General features: G+C 40.5%; 2 protein-coding genes across 7 annotated transcripts in view; one reads left to right on the top strand and one right to left on the bottom strand.

The window, feature by feature from the left end:
• Positions 1-7,738, top strand: part of PRR14L (proline rich 14 like) — a 20,846-nt gene extending 13,108 nt beyond the window's left edge. For both annotated transcript variants that reach the window (XM_067307211.1, XM_067307214.1), the window contains exons 5-9: positions 738-806; positions 1,577-1,745; positions 2,126-2,232; positions 3,203-3,274; positions 4,054-7,738. In XM_067307211.1, coding sequence (XP_067163312.1) covers positions 738-806; positions 1,577-1,745; positions 2,126-2,232; positions 3,203-3,274; positions 4,054-4,330 — 694 coding nt within the window. In that variant the 3' untranslated portion in view covers positions 4,331-7,738. The remainder of the gene's footprint in view (positions 1-737; positions 807-1,576; positions 1,746-2,125; positions 2,233-3,202; positions 3,275-4,053) is intronic.
• LOC106486294 (serotransferrin-2-like) lies at positions 4,469-26,498 on the bottom strand. Of its 5 annotated transcripts, none has more exons than XR_001292857.2 (19): positions 25,540-26,211; positions 23,622-23,759; positions 21,557-21,720; positions 20,337-20,436; positions 19,304-19,480; positions 18,673-18,835; positions 18,512-18,576; positions 17,703-17,860; positions 16,419-16,605; positions 16,100-16,248; positions 15,788-15,878; positions 15,394-15,462; positions 14,921-15,103; positions 13,819-13,975; positions 12,957-13,039; positions 11,516-11,700; positions 10,925-11,111; positions 9,671-10,109; positions 4,469-5,867 (listed from the first exon to the last, which is right to left on the bottom strand). XR_001292857.2 is itself a non-coding variant. In XM_013944854.2 (19 exons), the coding sequence occupies exons 3-19, from the start codon at positions 23,671-23,673 to the stop codon at positions 10,060-10,062; spliced, it is 2,220 nt and encodes a 739-aa protein (XP_013800308.2). In that variant the 5' UTR covers positions 23,674-23,759; positions 25,015-25,103; positions 25,540-26,211; the 3' UTR covers positions 9,408-10,059. The 5 variants fall into 5 exon arrangements, 4 of the variants coding, with proteins under 4 accessions (XP_013800308.2, XP_067163328.1, XP_013800307.2 ...); XM_013944854.2 differs by lacking the exon at positions 4,469-5,867 and adding an exon at positions 25,015-25,103 and having other exon boundaries at positions 9,408-10,109; XM_067307227.1 differs by lacking the exons at positions 4,469-5,867; positions 25,540-26,211 and adding an exon at positions 26,486-26,498 and having other exon boundaries at positions 9,408-10,109.

The following is a 26,498-nucleotide window of genomic DNA, read 5'->3' as shown; positions in this document are numbered from 1 at the left end:
AAGTGCATGTACCTGTTTAGGAGAGCAGCGAGTACAAGATTTGCTGTTCAGTAAACTAAAACCTGTCCCAACTGACTAATTTTTCTTGCTGTTAATAGCATGGGTAAAAAAATAAAGCTTAAGCTTAAAGGACCCAGAACTGCCATGCTGTATTTTATTCCACAGAATTACAGTAATTACCAGCCATTATGGAAAGGCCTTTGGTTATTCCCATCAATTAAGAGTATTCCAATAAAATTATGGGAATTAGAAGTGATCCTGAGTTAATCCTGTGGAAATCTTCCTCATGCTTGTTACTTTTGCCATCACAGTCTTTTCTGTTTAGTAGCCAGATCCTTCAAGGTTTTTGGTTACTTTAAAATTTAATTTAAAAAATGGGGGTTTTGAATAAAGAATCTAGGCTTTCATAGAAATAATTCCAATTTTCAGACTAATAGTCTCTCCCTCTCTTTCTGTATTCTTACTTTCTTTTCTTATTACTACCATTTTAAAGTGAAAGTAGGAGTATTTCCTTAACAAGCTGTCAGTGAAATTTAGTTATTAGTGGACTAAATGGCAGATGTGGCTTGATCTTATATGGTTTTAGTCTTTCTTCTCCTTCCCATTCCTGATATTAGCATCTTTTTGTCTTAGGATATAGTTTATACTAAGAAATGTTTCCGTTTTTTAAGGTGTAGATCTAACTTCTGTCTTTCTTTTTTGTTTTTTGGGTTTTTTTCATTCTCCTTTTAAACCAGCTATGCCATGTTACCACACTTACCTGTTCAGAGTACAGAAGCTCTGCAGACAGCAGGTCATGAGATACGGTGAGTCTCTTGGCCTTTGATATTTATTCTGAGTAGCGGGATCATAAGTTTTCTCAGAAAGAGATGTTGTCTGTGTCACTCTGGCTCTCAGGTTTTGGCAGCTCACTTCAAGAGTAGCTTTGTGATAAAGTTTTGGTGAATTAAACTGAGCGGATAACAGAAGGGAGAAGTGTGCATTCACAGAAAACACCACACAGATCACTGCACAGAACAGTTCTGTTACTTTTCAACCATGTTGTGCCACTTATTATGAAATGAATATCTGTGAAACTGTAGAATTTTATTTCTGGATATATGTTCTTTCTGTTTGAGTAGCTGGACATTAAGCACTAATACTTTCTTCTGTTCTTTTTCAGTGTTGGGATGGCAGATATAAAAGCTATCTTTAAAATTTATCTGTGAACAGAAAGTACTAAATTAACAGCTGTGTCAAAGAAATTTGCTGATAGAAAAGGAGGACTAACCGCTTTCTGTCAGTAGTTACCATATAGAGCTGTAAACCCTTTAACTATACGGAAAAGAAAAAAGTGGTTTTAAAATTAGAAGTTCAGATATACTGGCAATTTAGTTTGTATCAGTATCAGTGAGGGTTGGAGCAGTTCTAGGCTGTATGCAGGTATTGGAGAAAGTGTTCATTTAGGCAGTTTCTATGAACTGCATTGTTTTTGTGCCCATACTGCAATTTAGGAACACTACCTGAGAGCATGAAATGCTGCTGCAGCATAAATCAGGTATTATTCTATGTTTTTTCCCTTTTCCCTCTGTTACAGTTTGGAACCTTCATTCCCTCTTCCGTTACCAAAGTCTTGCTCGCTTCCAGAATCATCATCATCTCCACTCAGGCTTTCAGCCCCAGAGCTCCAGGTCCCTGCCTTTGATGAAGCTGATGCTTCTGTTCCAGCCTGTCTTAGATCCCAAGATGACACAGAACTGAAAAAAGTGAGTTCATAGGTTTTTTTGTCTAACGTAGTGGAAACAGGCAGTCAGACTACCTGTCCAGGAGGATTATTGTATTATGAACAATAGCTGTTACTGCTTTTAGATATTCTCGGACTCTTGTTCCATAAGATGACAGGACCTGAAGTTGCTGCTCAGGCAATGTATCCAGTTAATGTTAAAGACCAGGAGAGAGAACAGGCTCCTAGTCCTAGTCTGTGTTTCTTTCTTTTGTTGAAGCAGAAAGAGAAGGTGGCAAAACAGAGGAATAGGGAAAGTTTCTCCTATAGAATAATGTATACTCTAAATAAAAGGGAATTCTACTGACTAGCAGAGTAAATACTTCCTTCATTTAAGTGACTTTTTTTTTTTTTTTTTTAAAGACTGAGGCAGAGAAGAGGCCAAAGAAAGTCTCCCAGATCCGAATCAGGAAAACTGTTCCTAAGCCAGACCCTAACCTTACTCCTATGGGACTACCCAGACCAAAAAGGTGAGCAGTATCTTTTAAATGGACTAGTGGCTTCTGCTGTTTGTGTCCAGTGTACTAATGTCATCGTTCCACTATTTTGTACACTCCCAGTTGAGCAATGCCTCATGCTTGCTTCCTTTAAAAGGAAAGATTGAGACCTAGCTGTTACAACTGTATAAAAGACTGGAGAAGGACATAGGTCTTTGGACATAATTTTTTCAAATGAGAAAGGATAAGTAAAGGACTATTGGATTTGAACTACTGACTAGTTTTTACACAAAACATGAAACACTAAGCTGCAATGGAATGATTTTCTAAAGAAGCAGAAAGATTGAGCAATTCTTGTTTAGTTCAAATAGATAAACGTACATTGAAATTTTAGTCTTCCTACACTGCACAGAGAGATGAAGTGACCTGTCAGGAAGTTCTACTGATACAAATGATGTTGGAGTTCTTCACAGTCCCTAATTGCTTATGGAATATGATCTTACAAAAACATTGGTTCAATATAAATGTGGGTAGTCACAGTGCTAGATTTTTATTTTCAGTGCAGTCAGTCATCCGGTATTTTGTTCAGTTCTTGAACGGAAGTGCCAGCTTTGACAGAGCAATGCGTTTCTTCAGAGATCAGCTTGATAATTTTTAAGTGTCAATAACTAACATTTAAAATCAGTCTCAAGAAATAAATGTTAATTTTGAGCATCATTATTTAAAACCTCATAGAATGCTAGAAGGAGCATTGATCTCTGCAGAAATGGCAAGTCTTGACTCAGACCTTTTCAAACACTCTTTAAATGGTACTTATTACCTAATCTTTCATTCCTCTCTAGCCCCAATTAGAGTCTAAATCTGTCTTTTAAATTAAAGCTTAATTACTTAGTGTTTAAGGACAGACAGCAAACTGTATTTGTACCTGGTAAATCTGCTTGTTGTGAAGGGAGATGATTTTGAAATTCTTCTTTCTTGACTGCTTTGTTCATTACTTTTTCAGGCTTAAGAAGAAAGAATTTAGTTTAGAAGAAATTTACACAAACAAGAACTATAAGTCCCCTCCTCCAACCAGGTTGGTTCTGCTTACTAATGAGAACTGAAGATATATGTAAATTAATTAGGCAGAGATAGGAGACTAAGGGTATCTGGAATCTAAGGGGGAGATAAACTTGTCCTGGTTCAAAGTGGTAGGAAAAGTTAATTCAAGGAAATTAGTATTTGAATAGAAAGGAGTGAAGCAGAATATGAACTAAGAATTTGCAGCTGTTTAAGTTTAGGTTTGTGTATTTTTTCATCTACTCTTTCATTCCAGTGTTCATCCAAATATTTTTATTTACTTCCACTTTTTATTTACTTCCACTTTTTATTTACTTCCACTTTTTATTTACTTCCACTTTTTATTTACTTCCACTTTTTATAAATTCAAAGGCAACTAAATATTCTAAAAATCACAAAAGTAACTGCCTGCAATGAAGTGTATATTGCATGAGTATCAAGATTGCTACTTAATTTTACTTTTTGATATCTATATCTATATATATATGTTTAAAAGAAAAGTCCAGGTACAAATGTTTCTTTTATACTAAATATATACAACTGAAATATACTGAAATATGGACACAAAGAGATTCAACCCAGATGTCTATGCACTAAGAAACTACCTAGTTAGGAGTGTAAGTGTGCAGTTGTTGGAAGTGTAAGCTGTAGATAAACATGCATGAGAAGGGCTGTAAAAATGTAAAAGTTAGAAGTGTGTTTACCTGGCTTATGAAGTCCATCCATCTCCCTGTCCTTGCAAGGTCGTTAACTGCTTCTTGAGTATTCTTGAGTTCTATCCTTTGCTTTTACCAGGAGTCTGGAAACAATCTTTGAAGAGCCCAAGGAGAAAAATGGAGCCTTGATCTCCATCAGCCAGCAGAAGAGGAAGCGGATTCTGGAGTTTCAGGACTTCACTGTTCCCCGGAAGAGGAAGGCACGAAGCAAAATCAAAGTAGTGGGTAGCTTCACCCGAGCAAAAAAAGCTGCACTACAGGGTGCAGAGTTAGATGCCCTTCTGATTCAGAAGCTAATGGACCTTGAAGCCTTTTTTGCAAATGAGGCTGAGCACGAGCAGGCCTCTAGCAGCTGATGGAGGCATTCAGCTGGAAATGGCTCAGTCAGCTCCCTTTATGTTTTAGTCCACTGAGAAGAAATCTACCCACTTCTTCATACCTTACTCTACCACTCAGTTCTAATATATGATGATCAATTACTGGCTGTGGACCTCTTTAAGGTGCTATTTTTTTTTAATGCTATGAGAGGGATTCTCTGGAGTCCCTATGTGAGTGTAACACAGCCCCACATGATTCACTGTTCCTTGCCCAACCTCTGGAAATTATGGCTAATGTTTAATTATGTTTAACACCTCCTGAGGGTAGAGTAGGAGGATAAAGGAGGAAGTAGTGCACCTTCAGTGATACTAGGACTCTATACTCCAGAACATTTGCACATTCGAGTCTGCTGTTGTTACTGTAGTGGCTATCTTGAACAACCTGACAGAAGAGAGAGGGTGTCTGACAAGGATGAATTCTAGTAAACGCACTCTTGATATACCACTAACTTTTTAATAATTAAAAGTAGCAGTCTGAATTTGCTTTCAATTGTTTTCCTTTACTTAGAAGGTTCCTTCTAAGTTTCTGTGCCCTTCCTGGCTTCAGGCAGCAGAAGTCCCACATGACTAGACTTTAAATAACTTGCACTTTGTATGTGTTTCTTCAGTTGCTGCATGAGGACGCCTTTTAATGTGATGCATCTCCAAAAAAAAAAAAAAAAAAAGTATTTTAACAAAAAATGGCGCCCAGTGCTAATTTCTCCCAAATAGTAGAGTGAATTTTTACCTAGTTTGCTGGTGCTTTACACCTCTTCTCCAGAGGCAAAAGTAAGTAGTCCAGAAGGATGTTAAGCTGCAGGACACTTAAGTAGAGGTTTTTATTTAGCTGAGCTGGTGCTTGCAGAGAACACCAGCAAAATCTTTGAGAATAATTTTTAAGTGATTTTAATTCCAATAAAAAATATCAACTTGATTTTAATGCCAACAACAAAATAAATTTGTTCCAGCATGGGGGGAGGGGAGGGTGTTTTTGTTTTTTACCATTTTAGATTTACAATTCATATAGCTTATAATTAGATCTTTGAACAGCACTGTTGTATATAATAGCTAGTGTTGTACAAAGAGCCTCCTAGCACGTGGAAAGTATTTCTTTCATTATGTACGGCCATTTGTCATTATCTGCTGCAGCACTGGGCAATTCCTTGGCCATACCTTTCTGAGGGAAGAGTGCTCCCTTCTGGGATAACTTCTGTTAAACTTACTTGAAGCATAATGCAAAATGAATGCTAGCTGCAGTTCAGGTAATTTCTGTCCTTTAGTGCCTATAGAAGTTATTCAGGCAAAGCTTAATGGGATGGCTGTCATTGCTGGGATGCTCAAATATTCCATTATTTCTTTCACTTGTCACTTGAAACTTGCACTTTCTTATATACCTACCCCTATAATGGAAGTTCTGTTTACCTTCAAAATGAGCATGTGAACCAAACATCTAGTGGGTGGGTATTCTTAAGTCCCAATGAATGCAGGACTGAAAATCCCATCATTATCCTCTGTTGCTCTGCCAGTTCTGTTATACCTAACAGAAAACACAAAATTAACAAGCAATCTTTTGAATTCCAGAGCTTTGAAAGTAGGGAAATGGAAGCAGAATATAACACTGTGTGCCTGAGTCTTGAAAGAAATGTATTCTGGATTTTTTTTTCCCAGCTTACATGCTGGGATTCCTAGAAGTTTACATTCTTGTTCTGGAGGTTAATTATCTTTAATCAGGAAGACTGAAGAAAAGAGGGAAATACAGATGTACAGTAGTGTTGTTTGTATTTGAGGGGATAAAATAACAAGGCAGGCAAAGTTTGAACATACTGACATACTATTTCAGCTGCCAGGTCTGGTTAACCTATTTGGGCTGCTGTATAACATTTGATCATCTTTATTTTTCAGGGATTTCTTTTTATAAAAATAAAGTAATTTTCATGCTTGGGGGCCTTGAGGTCAACTGCTTTTTAAAAAAATATTTGAAACTTTCCCTATATCTGTTTGTTAGCCCAAATATTGACTGTCTGGAAGCTGCAGCAAGAGTGGTATGTATACATAATGTTTTTATGCTGTAAAATGGAATTGTAACACAGCATTCATTCATTTTCTATTAATATGGGAAGCTTCTAGTGCTGTGACAGAACTGAGCTATAACCTCACTGCAACTTTTAATAAAATAAGTGTATGGGTGGGGAGGGAAGAAACTTGGGTCCAAGCAGAGTTCAGTTCTCTGATGTGCTTTGAAAGATTGAACTTGTTGGGTTTTTCCTTTCGGGTTTCTTTTGTCTGCTTCCTTGTTCTGTTGTGTTTCTGGTTGCTTTGAAGTAGCACTTCTTAGCTCTCTTAACAGCTACAGCAGAGAGAGCGGAGCAAAGAAAAATACTCAATAATTGGAGAAATTCAGAAAATGTTATAATTCCCAGCATGTCCCAGACCTTGGAGTTGTGGAAACCCAAATATACAGCATTATTCTGTTTTGTTTTAGTATTTGTATGATGGAGATGTAAGCTGAGACAAAGCATCTCGTTCTTCCTCCCTGCCTCTCCAGCATGTAGATGTTCATCATGCTTGTGCACTTCCTCTTCTTTGCATCTCCCACCTCTGTTTCTGTCTACAGCACTTGTGGAGCAGCTTTGTTCCATTTGTGGCTGGAACCTGTACACTGGGAATGACAGTGCAAAAGCTAGGTATTTGCCACTCTGAGATGCTTCTGTCACAGCTCATCCCAGGCAAAATGTATAGAGGATGCATCTTTGGGGGTCTTGCGTACTTCCCTAGTGAAGGATGTGTACACTTGCCTTTTCATGGAGTGAACCAACTTCTGTGAGGATTCTTCTGCACCATCATGGAAAAAAAGACCTTGTACATACTGTTCACAGAACAATGACTAGAGCAGCTTGAGGAAAAACTGCCAAGCTTTTGCTCTGTATTATCTCTTAGCAGTGAGCTTTGCAGAGCCAGGCAGCTTTCTGATAAGTTTGCTGACTGTGGGAGAGAGGATCATTTTTGTAAAGCTCTTACTTTCATCATGCTACAGCTGGAGCAGCAAAGGCTACTTAACGTACATTACAGGGTTTGCCTGACTGTTGGGGCTGTGGACATTTGCGTTCAGATGCTTGCTGGATACAATTTTCTGCAAGCTGTTCTCATTTATTGTATTTGATTTGAGTTGGACCTTTGGTATATTATGTCAGGCACTCTCCTAGAATGTGGATGATAACTGTGTGGATTAAAAGTCTATATGATGCTATCATGTTAACAAATAGCTCAGTGGGAATTTGTACACCTGTGCCGTTAGCCTCCATCATGCTCTTGGCATTTTGTTTCTGTTCAGTAGTGTGTGAATCTAAAATTTCACCGTTTCTTTTGTGTGTGTGTTTTTAATTTATGGAAATAAATTTTTCTGAGAAAGTTTTAGTTTTTCTAAAGCCTTCTTTAGGTCTGTATCAAACTACGAATGGTATTTCTGTCTCACTAATGGGGGGACAGGGTCAAATCTGTGAAGAGGTCCATTGACACCATTAACTGACTGTGTGGACTGATAGTGAATCATGCAGCTGTGATTTGTCTGTAGCCTTATATTTGTAGAAAAAGAAACATCTGGGGGATTTGAAGCACAATCCTAATTGTTACTCATAGTGTTGAGACAGCATTTCTCTCTTAACAGGGGTAGTAGGGTAGTAGCATCCAGCCAGCATAGCTCCTGCCAAGTTCAGCACCAAGAGACGCACAGCTGAAGCAGGCCAGTGGTTCATGTACTACAGTCTGTGCAAGGCATCAAACTGATGCTTTTAAACCAAAACTGAAGCACTGGGACATCAAAAAAGGCCTACTCAAGCTTCTGTAGCGTCCATACTAGAAAGCATTCCCCCTGACCTCCAAAATCTTACATATAGCCTAGGCTTTCAACATACAGCGTATTCAGCTGCATGCAGCTCTCGGGAAAACGAAGCTGGCAGATGAACTTTCCCACGCCCATCTCCTAAGCCTCTTCTCTGCTTGAGGTGTGGTGTTACATGGCTCCCGCAGGTGGCGTGTAAGCTCCAGGAAAGAAAGGGAGGGAGCACCTCGAAGGCCTAAACTAGCACCCTGCTGCTCCCTGGCTGCTTCGAGGCTACAACTTGCTGGCTGCAACAGCATCCATGAGGACTTGTCCCCTTGCAGTACTGGGACTCACCTACATTCACCTTTTACCTCTCATCTCCCTCGCTGAAAGGTGGGTGAGTTTGAGCTGTCTGTTTGGTCAGTCAGTTCCAAATGATGGGACAGAGGAAGGAGCAGTCTCAGCTCAGATGCGGGTGAATCTAAGGTAAACACCTTTGAGGCTGCACAGAGTGTAATTTTTTTTTTCTTTCTCAGAAAATGAGAAGGGGGAGGAGAGGGGCCAGTGTCAGTCACACAGACATAACAGCAAAGAAACGCTCGGCATGGAAGGCATTGTTCAAAAACACGTGCTCTCAGCAGTGTATTTTGCAACCCAGTATTTTTGGTTACTGCTGCCTAAAAGACTTGGATTTTTTTTTCTTGCTTTATATGGCAGATAACATGGCTCCTACAATTTCTATTTACTTTTTGTGTAGTGCAGCTGGCCTGTCTTTACTACTTGCATCTTATTCATTGCTAGCTAAGGTTAATACAACTGCAGTAGAGGCAGCAAGGGTTGGAGGATTCTGGGTAAAGGACTTTGATTTATATATATCTTGTATAGTTCAGGCAAGCATAGGAGCAGAAGGTTGAAAACTGAAATGAGCCCTGCCCAGGAGTAGCAGCCACTCTAATTCTACATCCACGAGCTCTGCATAATGTTTCCCACTTAAAATTCAGGCAAAACAAATACATGATACACTTTGGTCAAAAGACTTCATATCATGTTGAAGCAGTTCCCACCTATAAAGAGAATGTTCAGCTTAACTGATAATTCATATTTTGACACTTCAGAAGTATCCTATAAAGTAATGGCTGATGTTTTCGACAAGAATGGAATATCCATTGCTTTCCTTCACCTTAAGGTTGTAAGGATCCAGTTCTGCTGGTTGATGCTACTAGTTGTCTTAATACATGAATTCGTGAAAGAAAAATGCATTGACTTACTAGTATAAATTCTTGGTTAAACAAAGCAAATACATTCTTCCCTGTTAAAAGCAGAAAAGGCTACTGATAACAGTTACATATGCAACCTATAGTATGCATGCGTATTCAGCATGGACTATCTAGCTGTAATGAAAATCACATATATAAGAGGACAATGTTACAGCAACCGAAGTGACAGCTGATTGTTTTTACATGGAAACAGCTTTTTATAAGACATAATAGGAAAAGCAAGGAAAATTGCTACCCACTAACCTGTGCGATTCATTATAGTCCATGTTTTAGTCCATGGCATTGGCCCTGCTTGTCCCACAGAAATGCTGAGATCTCCTCCGTAGCTGTTCAGAATTGCTGACCCTACTCCTGCGTGCGGGTTATGTGGATTGGCCTGTGCCAGTCCCCACAACGCCAGACTCCAAAAAAAGACAGTGATGACAAGAGCCTTATATGACCATAAACATGAAATCTGCCTATATAATACATATATATATATATATATATGTACACACAGGAAGAGCATTCAGCATAAGTTTCTAGAGGTGACTGTTTCCTCGGTGATTGCTCTGGATAGATTGGACTTGCATCTTTCCTTGTTTTCAGCATCAGTAATGGTGTATGTGTCTTGCAAAGCCTCTGTATAGCTGTCAGTTCAATGAGGATGCACAGATATCCTGTCTGCAAAAGTCTAAGATACCTACAAATCAGTAAGAAAGTATATACTGCTGTCAGATTTAAAAATGACAAACTCTTCAGATATTATTCAAACTATTCAGATATTATTCACTAAAACAGAACAGAGGTAAAATTCCCTATTTGAATTTCAGTTCTTTAACAACTTCTAGACCGATGCACAGAATTCCTTGGACATCTAATTGACTCTGTCATCTTCATTTACTTCAGTACAGATTTTTAAATGTCAGAACAACTTGACTGGCTCTTTTTACATAGGCAGTTTCAATTTTAGTGATAGGTAAATGCATACTTGATACAGCTTTCAGTGGAGAATAACAAGCAACCTTTTAAGCTTATAAAGATTATGATCTCGAGTTCTTTAGTGTACTCTTTTTAAACAGGAAATTAACCTTGAAATAACTTATATTTCATGAATTAAATATAAAATTGCTCATCTTTTTCCCAAGCTCGGCATACCCAAATATTATATTCCCTTATCCCAGAACTGATCTATGGAATTGAAGGAAAAAATGTCAGAGTGCGAATAAAATAGTCAGTTAACTACTGTTACTTCAATTAACTGGTATTTGCTTTAACATGTATCCATTATTCTGTCCCTGGAGCGCTCCAGTATCAGTGGTTATGGATAGAAAGAGAGATAGCAAGAAGCTCTGTAGGAACTCCAAACACTGTACTGCTTGGAAAATAGTTACTATCAAACAGGATTATGTAGAACATACTTCTCCATTCAATCTAATCAAAAGGCCAATAAGCTGTGCATAGAAGGCTTCCTGCTTTGCATTTCTCTCTAACTCAAAATGAAGAACTTGACTTTACCTGCAGGTGTACAATTAAACACTGATTCTGCCAGCTGGAAGAAAGACTTTCCAAGAATTTCCTTATAGCTCATATGACTTGCATGAACAAGGTACTGAGTAGCATCTTTGAAAAGCAGATCGCTTTCACCATACTTCTGAGACTGAAACAGATGGAATTCAGAGTCCAGCTTGGTTTCCACAAATTCCTAAACAGAAAAGAAAATTGAAGAAGTTTCACAGTTTGGAATGTAAATAGCAAGGTTAAATTGGTGAACTCTCACTACTGTAGCAGGATCTTGCAGAAAAAAGGTACTACTTTTACCTAGCACTACCCTTATTTATACAAAAAGATTCTTTCAGTTTGGCATCTGCATCTTATTTCTCAGCAAAAGCACAATCACTTCAGAGCAGCAGCTGGTGCCAAAATTCCCCTTCAGAGAACCCAAATAATTATTTTCTCAATCTCTGACACACATTCTTATCTCTTTAATATTGGACCTGAAGGCACTTTATGTATTTAGTATATAAAGCTTTTGATCTTAAAAGGGTTTTCAGAAGTTGTACATAACAAGTGATAACATGCTAGCTTTTTCCCCATCATCTGCCTTACCTGGGATTTCATCAGGAAGTCATAGATTTTGGTGACAGTGACTGGTCGAGTCATGACTGTGCTGGGGGGAATGGGGCCAAGGTTACAGCCTGCCCACTCGGTGACTGCAGCACGCGTTCCATCCGGACACAAGAGCTCAAAGTCACTAGCAGTATAACCTTTTGCCCAACCAGAGCTGCCCAGCTCTGCAAAGAAGAAGAAGTGAAAGCAAATCCTTTTGAAAAACAAGAGTTGGAGATAGTGTGAATCTCATGCAAAGTTTTAACTATTGAGAGGAAAAAGTTTAGTGAATGTGTTCAAAAAGTGCGGCATACCACACAGTCTTTTGTTGGGAATGTAGAGGGAGCAGGCTGGTGGTTTTGCTGAGGAAATACATCAGCAAACTTAAGCTGCACCTATCTTAACTAAAAACTGGAATCACAGCAAGTTAGTATGCCTCATCTTCATCTTCACCTGTAATAACATCACTTCCTGAAAACAAGGTAATTCAGCCTGCATGCCCTTTGTTTCCCCATACAAATTGCTCATTGCTGCATGGATTTCTGTGGGCTTCCAGTTCCTGATACCTCTACTCGATTTTAGAGAGTCTCCTCTTTTAGAATGGTCTCTCCCAGCTACTGAAACTGCCTAAATTGAAATCACACCATGTGCTTTATCAGGCTGAATAAAATGGGGTTTCCTTTCCTCCTCACCTCTATGAAAAGGGTAACACATGTTGGCTGTTGTTAAGAGTAGTTGAAGTAATCAAGAGATTGAGGGAATTTAAACTGCAGTAACCAAAGCCATTTTCATCCACAAAATCCAATTGCTAGACTGTTGCAAACTGTCGGTATTTCCCAGTGGAAGTTAAACCTTTCACAGTGCAGTAACAAAGTTTTTTTTAGGAACTGTGAAAGGCAAAATAGTTTGCAGTGATTTTGCCTGTTAAGCTATCTATCTGGACTGTTTATTCCACAGCTGCCTGTGAAACAACATGAGGTAGTTGCAGTGTCATGATGAAGCCATAGAACATCTCAGTACAAATAGCCTATGGTATCTTCCTATTTGCCATTTTCATTCTTGAGACTTTTTGATTAAAAACAAAGGTTATGTGCACCATAGCTACCTATGAGAAAAGGACTGATGGGAAGAGTCTCTTGCTTTTTAAAGCATTGAGCTTTCCAAAAACCAGCACAGTTTCCAAGGATGCTTTCCACACCCTTGATTTTTGCACTCGTTGATTCTTCATCTTTCCTCTCTAAAACTGAACAGTATCTGAATCTTGAGCTTTACTAGAACACACACATGCAGGAAGGTTCTTGCAATTTTCCAGTCACAAACACAGCTTTTTGAACCTAGATTAAACCTGCGAAAGCTGATCCCTAGAATTCATGGTCATTGTGTGGTAAGAAACTGGCACTAATGAACATTCTCAAAGGAAGAGAGAACAGCTGCATCTCACTCTCTATGTTCCGTAGTAGATTAGAGTGTTCCAGGAAAGCTACATCTCCAAAGCTTCTTCCACTGGGATTGCCAACTAGGCACCTAGAGCAGAAAAAAAACAAGAAGTTAGAGAAAGCCATTACAAGATGACTGAGCCTTGGACAGTCATCTAAAGCTAGAACAGGAGTAGCTAGTAGTGTCTCCTTCATCTGAAGTTACTTGGTTGTTACATTAAACAAATTAGCGATGTCAGTACAGATCTTGATGGACAGTGTTCACACTGTTGTTTACAAACAATTATACGCCTTCTTACTGGCAATATAAGCTAATTGACTGGGTACAGAGACAAGACAGTCCCCTTCCTCCCTTAAGGCAGCTCCCAAAGCAAAGTTCTGGCACGGTGTCTGTGCAGCCCCATCTGCGCCAACGAATGAACACTTCATTCGGCTAAATGCATCACAGATATTCTGAGAGTGCTTTCACCTTTAAAATTCTTCTCTGCCTCTGTCTCCAACTATTTCAAACTTTTTCTCTTAAATATCTCCAGTCAATCTAACCACCTCCTCTACCCTACACTGCTTCTTACCACATCACCTCTTCTCTCTGACCTTCTGAGCGCTTTTCATCCCCTCTCTTAAATGGGCCAGCACCAGTACTCCAAGCCTAATGTGTCTGGAAGTATTGTCTTTCTCTGGAAATGGTTTTATGACTGCTTTAAATTACCAACCAGCAGCACATCCCATAGCAACTGCAACTAAAACAAAACACATACTAGCAAAAATTGATAGAGCCACCAGCTTAAAAATCCTCCAGAGAAAATGATCAGCCAATTCTGGCTATTGCTCTTAAGCTGCATTTCTGACTCGGACAAAAAGGCTTACCTGAGTGCTCCCACATTGCCATAGTAACGCTCATTGTGATTGGCAGCACATCTGCTAGATACTCTACCCCCTTCCACCTCGCTGTCTCCAATGCACACCTTGCACAGGTTCCCGCCTGCTCCTGGCATGCAGCCCTTCCAAAAGTAGTTCTGATAAGCTGAGCAGAGAAAACTGAGGTGAAATTAGGGCAAGGTATTCCAAAGGCGCTTCATGCGAAAAGACAGGAAGGGGTTTCTGTTTTAAGAGTTAGTGAGAAGAGGCCTAAATAGTGTGAAGAATCACACGTACTCAGATAAGAGGAGGAGCTGCTTCAACAGCTGAGCGTGTACCTCAGACTGCAATCATCACTTTCTGGCCAAACTAGTAATGATTTCTTTCTTGGCTGAGGGAAAACGGCAAAATAATAGAACTAAGCACCTCAGGAAAGCCAGACAGGCTGCGGGGAAGGGATTTTAACTAGATCATACAGTAGGTGGCAACATCCCTATTCATAGCTTAACTAGTGGAAGTGTTAATTAGCAACATGGGAGATAGCACTTTTTTCCTATAACTTGAGGGACAGAGATGGGATGCTATCTTCCTGCAGGTTTGGGCACCCCCACTGATATTCAAAATAGAGCACAAGACAGCAGGATCAAGGGGTATGGCCATGGGTTAAAAGCACAGGGAACAAAGAGTTTCTATTACCACTGTATTTGATACTACTAAAATATTATGAGATAAACCCAACCCATCATTTGTACGTCCGTAACACAGACCTGTTAGAGCTAGTTATTGAGATTATTTAATCAAAGCCCAGAGAGGGAGAGGGAGCGAGCTACTTGTTTCTGTTACTATCCTTCCGTTATGCACGTAGACACTGATATCTCTATTATTTATGGTGTATCTACATGCTAAGGAACATCATATGTGGTCTAAGAGAAATCTGCTACTGAAGAGAGAGTTTAACTCAAGAACACAGCAGAGCAAAGACAAATATCTTCAGTGACATGCAAGACTGAAGTTCTTCTCTGCCCTCGTGGCCCCATCTCTGTTTTACTCCCAAATCTTGGGCTTCAGGTTTCAGTGGTCTAGTTGACAGACAACACAAAGCAGTCCTTACCAGAGTCAATGTTACAGTTCTCAGTATCATTCTCCCGAGCTCCCACTGTGTATCTGGAAAGAAGCAACCATCCTCCAGGACTATACAGATGGCTGTGGCAGGACCGCCTTCCCCCAAGGTTGTGGATGTTAATCTGTTTGGCATTCTTCTTAGCTAGGGCTACAGCATAGACAGGCGACAGTGCTGTGAAACAATGACAAGAGCCAGTTATACCAAGGCAATGATGTATCCCAGGCAGGTACAGCCTCCCTCTTCCCTCCCTCATCCTCCATCATATCTTCAGTTACGGTAAGGGATCTGCATTCTTTGCTCAGCCACGAAGCTCTTGTTCTAGCGCTCTGCGTTCCATGTAAACTTCCTACTGAATGTACAGCAATTCCTTTCCCAAACCAACATGCAAATACATGCAAACATATATCCTAGAGGCAGCCTCAGGAGAATCTAAACCTTTCTTCTCAAAGATCTCCTTTTACCTTTGCGTCTAAGATGAATTAGTTTCCATGTTTCCTCTGTGCTCGCACCAGCTGGGGCACATCCCTTCCCTGGAGAGGCGAGACAACCTTAAGGATCTTGCAATGACTGCTGTCATTCCCATTACACAGCACCCCATCAGAAACCTTTATAATTTTGCTGTCCTTCTCTTGAACCACATCAGCATCTTTAGTCCCCTTTATCGAAGGAGATATAATAAGCAATCAGGCCAAATGCTAGAGCCAGTTAGTGGAAGAGCTGGGAAGAGCACTTGGACAACAATTCCCACTTCCCTGCTTCAGTCACTAAACATCGCACACTATGGCATTACAACTGTATTTTTTATGGTTCTTTCTTGATTCCCTCCCTTCTTCCTAAGGTCACATGAGAACTTACCATAACATTCTGCAGCTACAGGCACCAATCCGCACTTCCCTGCAATGTAGACATGTGTTGCATCCAGGGTGACTGCATCAGCCTCACTACTCTGCCAACAGCATTACAGAAAATAACACAGACAGGACTTACATGAGCTGTTGTAACCAAGGAGCTGTTATTTCCCCACTGACTGGGAATTCCCTGCACAAATTCCCTCTCATTCCCATTAGAGCGTTTAGTGTACAAGTTGTTTTTCCTCTTGTTCAGATCAGACAAGGACAGAGGCAAACCCAGCCTTAGCATGTAGTCTGACCACAGGGAGCCTCCTACCTTGATCATTTCAATGCAATGTGTCATGGAGGTTGCCTGGACACAAACCAGTGGGTCAGATTTGATGCTCAGTGCCCAGTCCTCACATTTGCGAAGCTCAGCATTGCTGATGCAGCACCAGCGCACAACACTGTTGTCCAAAGAGCTCCCTGCACCAGAGGGAAGGAGCATAATGAGATCGTGTCCATTCATGCACCAATCTGTTCTTCATTAAGGACATGTTTGGATTTATTCACTTGGGTCTAGCAGGGGGGGATAACATGGAGAGATAACTTTTCTTCCCTTCCCTTAAGCTATGGTCCTCAGGAAGGCTTCTCACCTTCATGGCCTAGTCCTTTAAGGAGAGCTACATAATCCAGACCAAGGACATAGGCAATCTCTAGCTGCTCCTCGAGAAGCTGCAGATGCTGGGTGGCATCCTGGAACAGCAGGTTCTTTCCCCCGTAGGGAGCTGAAGTGAAGAGTTCAAACCTGGCCCTTTCCTTTCCTTTCCGCCCAAAGAGGTGCTAGAAGAAGAACAACGCTTTAAATTGCAACAAATCTGCACATCCTTTCTGTGACAGGCAGCCTCATCATCCCATCCCTCTGTACGAGTGGTTTATAACAAAGCACTCAGGGTTCTAATGTTCATCACATTAGGACAAAGCCCACAGGTACTAAAGCAAGTGGAGGGTCCCAATCCTAAAGGCATTACATGAACTGAGACTCACTCTTTTGAGGAACAGGTGCTTTGTCATCCCCATCTCGGTAATTGCAGTTTATTGGGCTGTGCTCAATGTCTCATGCCTCGGGAGGGTAACTGAGGGAGTGTGGCTGAGTGGGAAACTTTTGTGATGGAGATCAGTGCAGGAAAGGGGTGAAAGATATCCTGCGCTGGGAAAGCGCAAGGTAGCTCTGTCCAGCTGACTGTATCAGAAGAGAAGAATGCACCGAGAAGTGTACTGGGAACATTGCTGCATGGGCACTGCTACGTATGAGGGGAGCACAGTCAGGATGCGTGTTAACAAGTGGGCTGACAAAGGCATCTGAAGATCCCTCAATAAAGAAGAGATTTTTCACTCCTGCTATCTGCCAGAGCCCACACGACAGCACAAGATGTGCTCATTGGCTTGTATTATTCACTGACTGTTGGACTATTTTAAAGACAGAATGGCTTCATAAATTCTTTAACTGTTATATGTTTCATGTTCAGCTCCAAATACATTCCTGGATGTTAAAGTAACAGATGCTATTTACAATTTGAGAGAGACAGAGGAACAAAGGTGAATCCTGAAGCTATAAGTCTCCCTCAGCTATGTAAAAATTCACCTAAGTTCCAGGGTGGGATGAATGTCATTAGCCATTTTCCAGTTTGGGCATTATGGCATCTTCCCCTCCTTTACTTATATATTCCCCACCTTCTGGAGAAGAACACTTGAGAGAGAAGTAAAACTCTCCTCCAGAAGCCAGTGCAAGATCCTTCCCCAAAACAACCAATTTTTAGTGCTTTGTCCATGGTAACTACAGATTTCTTAAGAGAGAAGGCAAACTGTGTGGTGAATTCCATCCAAAGCCAGAAGAAAGGATCACATCTAGAGATGCAGAGCTTATAACATCCACTCACTTGGATCATAGTAAGAAATTTGTTGGTGATCTTCTGGAAGTTGTGGCGGGTGATGATGGCACGGCCAGGCCCCTGACCCAAGTTACAGGTGCTGTATTCACTCAGCTCAGCTGTGGTCCCATCAGGACATAAGAGTTCATATTCATCTTGTTCTGTCTCTAAAACAACAGGACACTTGTGAAATCTATGAAGTAAGACATGACTTGGCAGCAGTCTGCAGAGATGGAAGGTAAAATGTTTTTCAGAGGAGCTTCCTCAAGGCGTATGCAAGCAGCACAGTGTGCCAAGCACACTTGGAAAGGTTTCTCTTTGAAACGCTCTTCCCTTACCAAACAGAGGTATCTCGGCTACAGTTACTCCTAAACACTCTTTAGGCTATACTCATGTAAATATGTTTGTTTAGAAATACTCACCTGCAACTACCACTGACAACTACCTTCAAAAATATTGATACAGAGCTTGGTTGGGTTAAAAAGAATAGGAATATGAGAACTGTCCATTCTAGCACCACATACACAGAATTTTAAAAGGAATCCTAACAGTCAGGCAATATAAACATTGACAGCTGGTTCAGAGGCTTTAAGCTAAAGGAATCACCTGCCTGAAAATGTCTGGCTACTCTCATTATAAGAATCTCCTATGAGCAGTCATTTTTAACTACTCTTTCCTTTTCTGATTCCTTTTGATTTGCATGGAGAGCTGAGAAATACCACTGAAGTACTTGCAGGGACTGAATTTTCCTTGGACATCCCCCAAACCAGGAAAGAGCACTGCCAAAGGCTAAAATGAATCCGAGTTTTTAGGATTACCTGTGGCACTCATTATTGTTAGATGATCTAAAAAGGCAACATCTGCCACTCCATTCTTCAAGCACCTGCAGCAAGACGAATGCCATCCTATTAGCACATTACCTGTTTTTTCCCCCTCACCAGTTCTTTTTCCCATTCAGCACACGTGGCACAGGGCTCACCTGAAGGCTCCTTCAGAGTCATAGAAGGGTTCATTGCTGCTAGTCTCACAGAAGTGGTTCTTGTCTCTGACATAGGATTTTTGTCCTTGGCAAAGAGCACAGAGTCGAGGAGCAGCAACACCAACCCCAGGGATGCAGCTTGCATTGAAATACTCACTGATTACTACAGATGTAAGGGAAAAAATGGTCGAATGGAAAAAAATAGAAGAAAGAAAAGGGGCTAAACCTATTATGTGTATAACTAATACTTATGCTGCTTTAAAAATAATTAATCTTCAGCAATGTGGCTTCGTTGTCTAAATGTCAAACTTGAAATATTCTCTTGAAACAGAGAGGTCAAATTCTGCTTAGGTTAAAACCATCTTTTGGTTGGCTAGATGTTATAAAGCTTTGTTCCCTGTTGTACACAGAACACAAAGATTTCCTTTTGCTTTTGGTAACAATGCTGCTCTGAGACATCACTGGAAAAATCCTGAAGAGAGCTAAGAGCCAATATCAAAGACACTCCAAGAGGATATCTCATCCACAAAGCCCTTCAATTCCCACGTAGCTCAATTTATGCTGCATCTGCCTTCACTTTGCTCACTTTCGCTGGGGGCAGAGACACAGCACTATAGCTCTTATCACCCACCTTGGCTCAGAGGTTGTGCCTCATCCCAAGAGAGGTCAGTTTTAGCCAGGAGAAAGCCAAGTGGAATATTCCAGCCTGATGTCCACCTGGCTCCACTGTGGCAGCTGCGCACACCTCTTAGCCTCTGGATATTCAAAGTTCCTCGTCTGGCAATGGCCACAGCAAACACACAATTTCCTGTGGTAGGACAAAATACATAACAGAAATAACTAAATGCAAATTCTACAGCTTTCACCTGTGCACAGGAGTTCAAGCACCTCCCTGAACATGGCTAAGGAAAAAGAATTCTTAAGCATATGAAATATAGGAATTCATAGCAGGGAAATTCATTGTGTCCTGGCTACATAGCATCTTGCCAAATTGAGCAATGCAAGCAATGTGCAAAGCAAAAAATATAAAAATTTGGTGGAAAAGGCTTGCAAAATCATCAGCCTCCAGCCATTTAACGCCAGTGCAAAGTTGCTCCTCAGGAATTTTGAACATTTGTATTACAGAGTTTTAGGTATCATAATGGAAAGAGTTCCTGTGTCTTATCCTTAGAGTACATTTACCAGCCTGAAACATATCAACTCCACTATGATTTCATGGTTCTTCAGCTAAAACAAAATTCACTTCTGTTCTCTTAGTGTCATCCTATTGGTCTCTTCCTATGTCTATCCGCTAATTCAGCTTCTGTCTCAGAGTCATGCCCCTCAAGTAATTTCTACTATATGCTTGATTTTGGCTCAGACTTAATTTACTTATTCTTGCCTCATAAGTCACTCATTGCACAGACTGCTCAGCTCTTCAAGGAATGAAGAGGAATCCTACCATAACAAGATGCTCCTCTGTATATTCTTGTCTCTTTAGGGTGAGGAGGAGAGAATTAACTCATAACAGAAGCTCATCTGTTAAAGAACCACTAGAAAGCATTCAGTTACTCTCAGAAAGAGCATATTGTGAGAATTGACACAGCTGGAAAAAAAACTTCAATGCACATCAATTCATTAGCCAAATCAGAAGTGTAACTTATTCTTCTGCTTTATGAACCTACCTTTCTCATAGATCTCCTTTGCCACCACTGTCAAGCCATACAGCTTTACAGCAGAGTAAACATCTCCAGCATCCAAGGAGGCAGCATCTGCTTTATTCACCTTAAAAATGACAGCAAAACCCCCAGAACCAGTGTGGTTACAAGGAAACGATCAATCAGAGCAGCTTCAAGACCAGAGTTTCTGCCTGACAAGTAGTAACCAGTGACTTTTACACGCATCTGCTTTGTTTTTAATTGAATTCCTGCTACTGAGCACGGTGACAATGAAGCCTGAGTTACCTCCACAAAATACCTAGTCTTTCCCAGTAACATCTTCCCACCTTTTCTTTGATCCTTCCATTTCCAAGATACAATTCTGACACCACTGAAGAAAAAAGACAACCTTTTTTTCCCCCAAAAAACTAAACCCTTCTCAAATTTGTCCTGGCTGTAATCTTTCCATACTCATATGGATAACAGAACTGAAGTCTAATAACAAGGATCACAGGACTGAATGAAAACATGAACTAAATTATTCCCTGAACCAAAAAGAAAGGTTTTCTTTGTTTTGTTTTCCAGGTCAGATTTGGATTCCATTGAAGGCAACTGGGACTGAATGAGCACGGAAACTGAAATTCTCTATCCCCCAAAAGTTTGAAGTATATTAGTGGAACTGTTCCGCAGCAAATGCTTGTCTTCTTTTTCACCACAAGGATTTTTTCAAAGCATGTAGCATTATGAAGATGCCTTTTCAGAACTGACATAGAGCTTACACCTGCAAGCCTCCAATGTCTAATTTTACCCAAATTAAATATTTTTTACATGGAAAAAAGGGTTTTGTCTTTTACTTCAGGAAAGATTGACAAGGTGTTAAAAATAGCATGGAAGAAAAGAGAAAGCCTTAATTACAGTTGGAGTAGGACTGAAACCCACAAGCAAGCAGAATGCTCTGAGAAGGTTTCATTTATTAGTCTAGTTTTGTTCATTTACTTTCAAGCAGCAGTCTACTTATTTCCTGGAGAAGGCAAGGACATCAGCTGGGGTAAAATAATGCATCTATAACAGGAAAGCTCATGGCCGATTTGAATTCTTGTCTCTCAATCTACCATGTACTTTGTCACAGGTGAGATACCATCATTTTAGTAGCATTTCATTCTCTTGTGGATTCTGTTTACCAGGCTCTTCTCCTACCAAAAAGGGTCTGGACTCAAAATAAGTTTTGAAAATCTCTGCAGACTCACCCTGATTTTATCAATGCAGTCATAGGTGTTGTGAGCTCTGATACAAGAAATCCTGGTAAAGGAATCGATGGTAGCAAGGGGCAGCACAGCTGTAAGAGCTTTGGACAGTTCAGCACACTTCCTCTGTTCTAGGTCAGATAGAGTGCACCATCGGAATTTCTTCCCTGCAGGATCAAAAGAAGTCAAGATTTGTAGGACTTAGTGAAACAAAACTCAATTTAATACCTCATGGAAAGGGAAAGTTATTTCATTTTATTTTATCTAACTTCATAAGTAAGTTGTTTCTGCTCACTCACACTCATGTATCCACATATAGGCATCAAGACATGCCCAAGTAGTCTGTCCAGGATCACTTTTTTGCAACATGGAGGACAAGGAATGTTTGCTGTTGAGTCTTTATTATGTCTCTTTGTTTCCTCTTGACTGGCAACAATAAACCAGTTTTTAGATAGCTTCAACACCTATCAAGACCAACAATTATTAGGGCACGATCGTTTGCCTCAGAATCTTGCTTACTGCATTTTCCATGAACCTAAGGCAAGGCTGCTACCCAAAATGAGGAGACAAAGGCAAGGGCATCTTTATGGCTACAGTGTGTCTTCCTGTTGGGATAAAAGAAAGAGAAATGGCACCTACAGTGTGGGGTAACCTTGTTATCATCCTCCCGTTATCAGACTGCAGGCTTTCTGCTGACAAGCCATCTGTGATGTGGCTTTATCAGAGCACAGACCTTCTGCTTGTGATGTAAACGATATATTCCTCAGGGTTTACCAGTTTTATTGCTGTCAGGTTATCAGTACAGGCCATTCCTTTAACTTTTGCTCTACTGTTTCCTCTGGTGCTTTCACACACGCATACTCCCATTCATACTTTATCCATACCAGTCTTAATATTTCTGCTACAAAGTTCTAGAGATTAAGAACTAAGTCTGCAACTGAAGGAGAAATGTTGAGGGAGGATGTTGATAGGGAATCAAACAGCTTTACCTATGCTTAATTTAGTTTTTAGACAAGGGATTGTTATTTTTTAAACAGACAATAACCAGTGTTCCAAGTGTCCCACAGCAATGAGCTCCATGCTTTGTCTGAACTGTATTTCCTGCCCACTTTCATTCCAGACCAAGACTACCTGATTTTAAACAACAGGACACATATCAAAGCTTCAAGGTCAGAAATCCTTTGCTCATAGGAGAAGTGTGAAAATTTGAAGTTGGAAGAAATTCACAGTTATATACTACTTATATAATAGAATGAACCAAATCCCTCAATCCAGGAGGTTAGGATGTGGGACTATTTGAAATTATGATGGCAATTCAGTAATTTGGGCTTAGTACGTGGTTTAAGACCAGAAATAAGTGTTTTCTCAGCAACAGAAAGTAACTTCCTGGTCTTCTGTCAACCTAGAGAGGTTCATCTTTCATGACAACACCCACCATGAAAGACAGAAACCAGAGACAATCTAACTACTGACCAGGGGAAATCCTGTATTAAATTGAACAGGGTAGGGAATAAACATTAACAACAAAACCCTCACAATGCATACAAAACAGCTGCAACATCTTTAACATTGTATTTTCCAGATGTTTAAGTATTTGGCTCTCTAATGATCTTTTAATGTTAAAAAGTTTTCCTAGAATAAATAAGTTTAATATTAAAATGTTAAAGTTATTATTTTAAGCATGTCAAACAGTAGTACTCTGCTTGTTTTGACCTTAATTCAGAGAGATTCTTAAAAGAACCCATTGTGATTTTAGAGGGGAGCAGCTTAAAATAAACTTATTCATTTTGTCAATGCTAAAGAGTACGCAGTTCTCAGTCCCTCAGAGGAAACAAGCCTTCACTGAATTGCAAAGGAACTTTTGTATTAATCTGCTTCAAGATTAACAAGGTCACCATCTGCCAATGATCAAACAGAAAAAAATACAGGCAAATGGGAATCACAGGCACTCTCCTAGCAGCAACTACTTTGCACAGAAGAAAACAAAATCAAAGCATATATTAGAGTTCATATCCTGGTAACCCATCCAGGGGTCACCTTTCTCTTTCCCTCTCTGCATCAGCCTTACCTGAAGACAGCAAAGCAAAGATGATTAGGTCAATTATGATCACTATCTTCATGATTACAGCAGCACAGCAAGGATCCACTCGCTACCCTGACGTCCTGCCTTCTCATACCAAGAATTCCACAGCGATGACCAAAGCTTCTGGAAGACAACAAAAGGGGGTTAGGCATCAACAAGGATAAATCAAGACTAAAAGAAAACAAAAAACAACAAAACCGTCAGAGGATGGTGTATCCTTCTAGGCAAAGGAGAAAGGCACAGTGTTCTATTCCTACACACAGATGAAAAACATCAGTACATTTTCTGCTCTATTATGAACACATATCTGTCTGAAGCTAGGTTTTATCCTGATAATCTTCAATATAGAGCATAATCTATTATTGCACTTAACTTCCCCAGCAGCATAGAATTTATGCTTTAACTTCTGGCTCCACCACACGGTCCCTCAAAAAGAGCTCAGCAACTCCTTCCATTATTCAAGAAGAAGTCAAAGTCTGAATTTCAAGACAATCTGTCATTGAACCTTGATCACTGAGGTGAAAACTGTACACATTCCATACTATTCAATGTAAAATGAAATTCAGTCACTGATGAGAGAAATAAGGACAGAGATAAATCCTTTACTGGAAAAAAACAGAATTATGAGAACTTTTCATGAAAAAAAAGGAAGAAATGTTAAACCTCTGCATTTGAAATAAATTGTGCTTCTCCTGTTTCAGCAGACACCAATATGCCTTTGGGAGATAGAAGAGAGTTACGCCCAGCTTACGAAAAGTGTATCTAAAGATAAGTGAATTGTGCAAATTACTGAACTCTCTCTAGAGAATATTGAAGAGTCCTTCTTATTTTAAATTTTTAACTGATAATGGTTTATCTACTGAGTAACTTCAAACAAAAAGTAATTCTATGCCTCCCTAAGAATTCAGAACAGAACTGCGACTTTAACTTTCTTGACACTCTTCATTCCATTGTAGCACAACAGCCTCATCCAAACTGGTTTATTTTTGTGTTTCCTAACACTTAGCCTAGAGTATTACCTCTTAATTGCTCTAAAGCAGCCATGATTAACATCATTAATTCTATAGCACACAAAAGAAAAAAAAATATTTAAATAGAAGTGTGCATAGAGAATTGATCTGATGATGTGTAAAGTTTGCTAATATGCTTTTATCTTCTTTCCTGTTCAGGAAAGAATTGACTACTCCCAGTATCCTGGAGAAAGAAGGTCTATTTCATAAATAGGTTCTCCTTCTCCATCCTATGGATTTTCTTAGTACTTTCTCTGCTTCAGGTATTTTTGCCAATACTTTTCCCAAATTTCTACTGTTGCTTTATGTACTCTTCCCGAATGATTCACAATTCTTGTTCCCCACTTGCTTCTTCTGCATTCACTCACATGGATTCCTTTGCTTATCTTTGCTGTTTCAGAAGTTCCTTCTCTAGATATCCTGCAGCATTTGTTGAGGTGTTATCTTTCCCTCTAGCCTGGTCACAGAATGAGATATATTTCTTACTCCTTGCTGGATTTCCAGAATAAACTTTCCCAAGTCCTAAGACTTCTGTTTTCTCATTTGCTAAGAGAACATCTGCAGCATTATCCCACCCTTCGACTTGGCTCACCTGTACAGGTCTAGCTGGGTTTGGGAATTATGTTTAATTTCTTAGTGATTGCAGTCTATACAGCCTTTGATACAATATATTATTAGATGTTAACATAAAGAAAAAAATCACAAGAGGACAAAACATATGCTAGAAGTGACTCAAAAATAGTTAAATGTCCACATATTTACTTAGAATTCCAGTAAGAAAGATTAGATCAGGCCAGATCACTAATCAGTGAAGTTAATATTAATTAAAATATACTATAAAAAAGTACACTTCATTTAACTACATTTTAACCTCTGAATCACGCTTGAGTCACCTCTGGGGAAACTTGTCCGTCAGGCCCAGCTGCAGGGTGCAGTTAGACATCAAAGCGCACGGTCTTGCAAGGCTTGCAGCAAGGCATCTAACAAGGACCAGCTCCCACCACCTTCGTGGTTGTACTTCCTGCAATCCTGTTACGTTAGCTCAGGATGCACATACATCCCAACAAGCTGGATAGCTAATACTATTATCATTATGTGAGGGCTACGTTTGAATCTCTGCTTGAAATTTAAATAATTACAAATAAAAGGCTTTTAGGTATATGCCCAAGATATTGGAGATGCAAGAAGCAAACTTTGGCTAATTAAACAGATACTGTGCGGTAATTTGTCCCTGGTGATGTGGGGGGGAAAAAAAAAAGCAGAGCGACATAAAGATGTGGTAGACTTCACAGGGTCTTTCTCAGGAAAACAAACAAGCGTTAATCACAGAGGTAAAGCAATGACACAGGTCAGGTGAGAGGACAACGTCCTAAAGCACTAAGGATGCGGAAACACAGTGGCAGCACTCTGGAATTCTTTTCCTACTGATTCACCCTAAAAAACTACCCCTGCACCACCGTCAGAACATGACAATTAGCTGCTTCCCAGCAGTGACGCGGCTGCGAGGGTGGGACCCGAACCACCTTCACAAAACCCTCCGTGCTGTCAGGACGCGCCGAAGGGCTCCAAAGCAGGCCCGGCCGGTCCGCGCTGCCGCGCCCAGCGCCGCCCCGTCGCAGGAGCGGCCCGGTCCCCCGCCGCCCCCAGGCCGCGCCGTCCGCCGTGGGCGCGCACCCGCCCCACGCCCCCGACAGCAGCCCCGGGGGAGCCCAGATCATCACCCGCACCCCCCCACCCCCACCCCGCGCAGCCGCCCCGGCCTCGGCCCACACCCGCCTCGGCCCCGCCGCGGGGCGGCCGCGGCCCCGCGCCACAGCCCCTCAGGGAAGAGCCTTATACCCCGGTCTCCACA

The sequence above is a fragment of the Apteryx mantelli genome, chromosome 17, assembly GCF_036417845.1.
Source record: "Apteryx mantelli isolate bAptMan1 chromosome 17, bAptMan1.hap1, whole genome shotgun sequence".
NCBI classification, from domain to species: domain Eukaryota; kingdom Metazoa; phylum Chordata; class Aves; order Apterygiformes; family Apterygidae; genus Apteryx; species Apteryx mantelli.
Note: the sequence above shows the minus strand (reverse complement) of the source record. Positions and strands in the feature narration are given on the sequence as shown.

Bases quoted from the DNA above. Each gene is read 5' to 3' on its own strand.
- LOC106486294 (XM_067307227.1), bottom strand. From the start codon at position 23,673: ATGAAGATAGTGATCATAATTGACCTAATCATCTTTGCTTTGCTGTCT. The intron at 21,721-23,621 runs GTAAGGCTGATG...TTGATCCTGCAG, and splicing joins CTTTGCTTTGCTGTCTTCAG to GGAAGAAATTCCGATGGTGC. The intron at 16,249-16,418 runs GTGAGAAGCCTT...CCTCTGGTGCAG, and splicing joins TAAAGGACTAGGCCATGAAG to GGAGCTCTTTGGACAACAGT.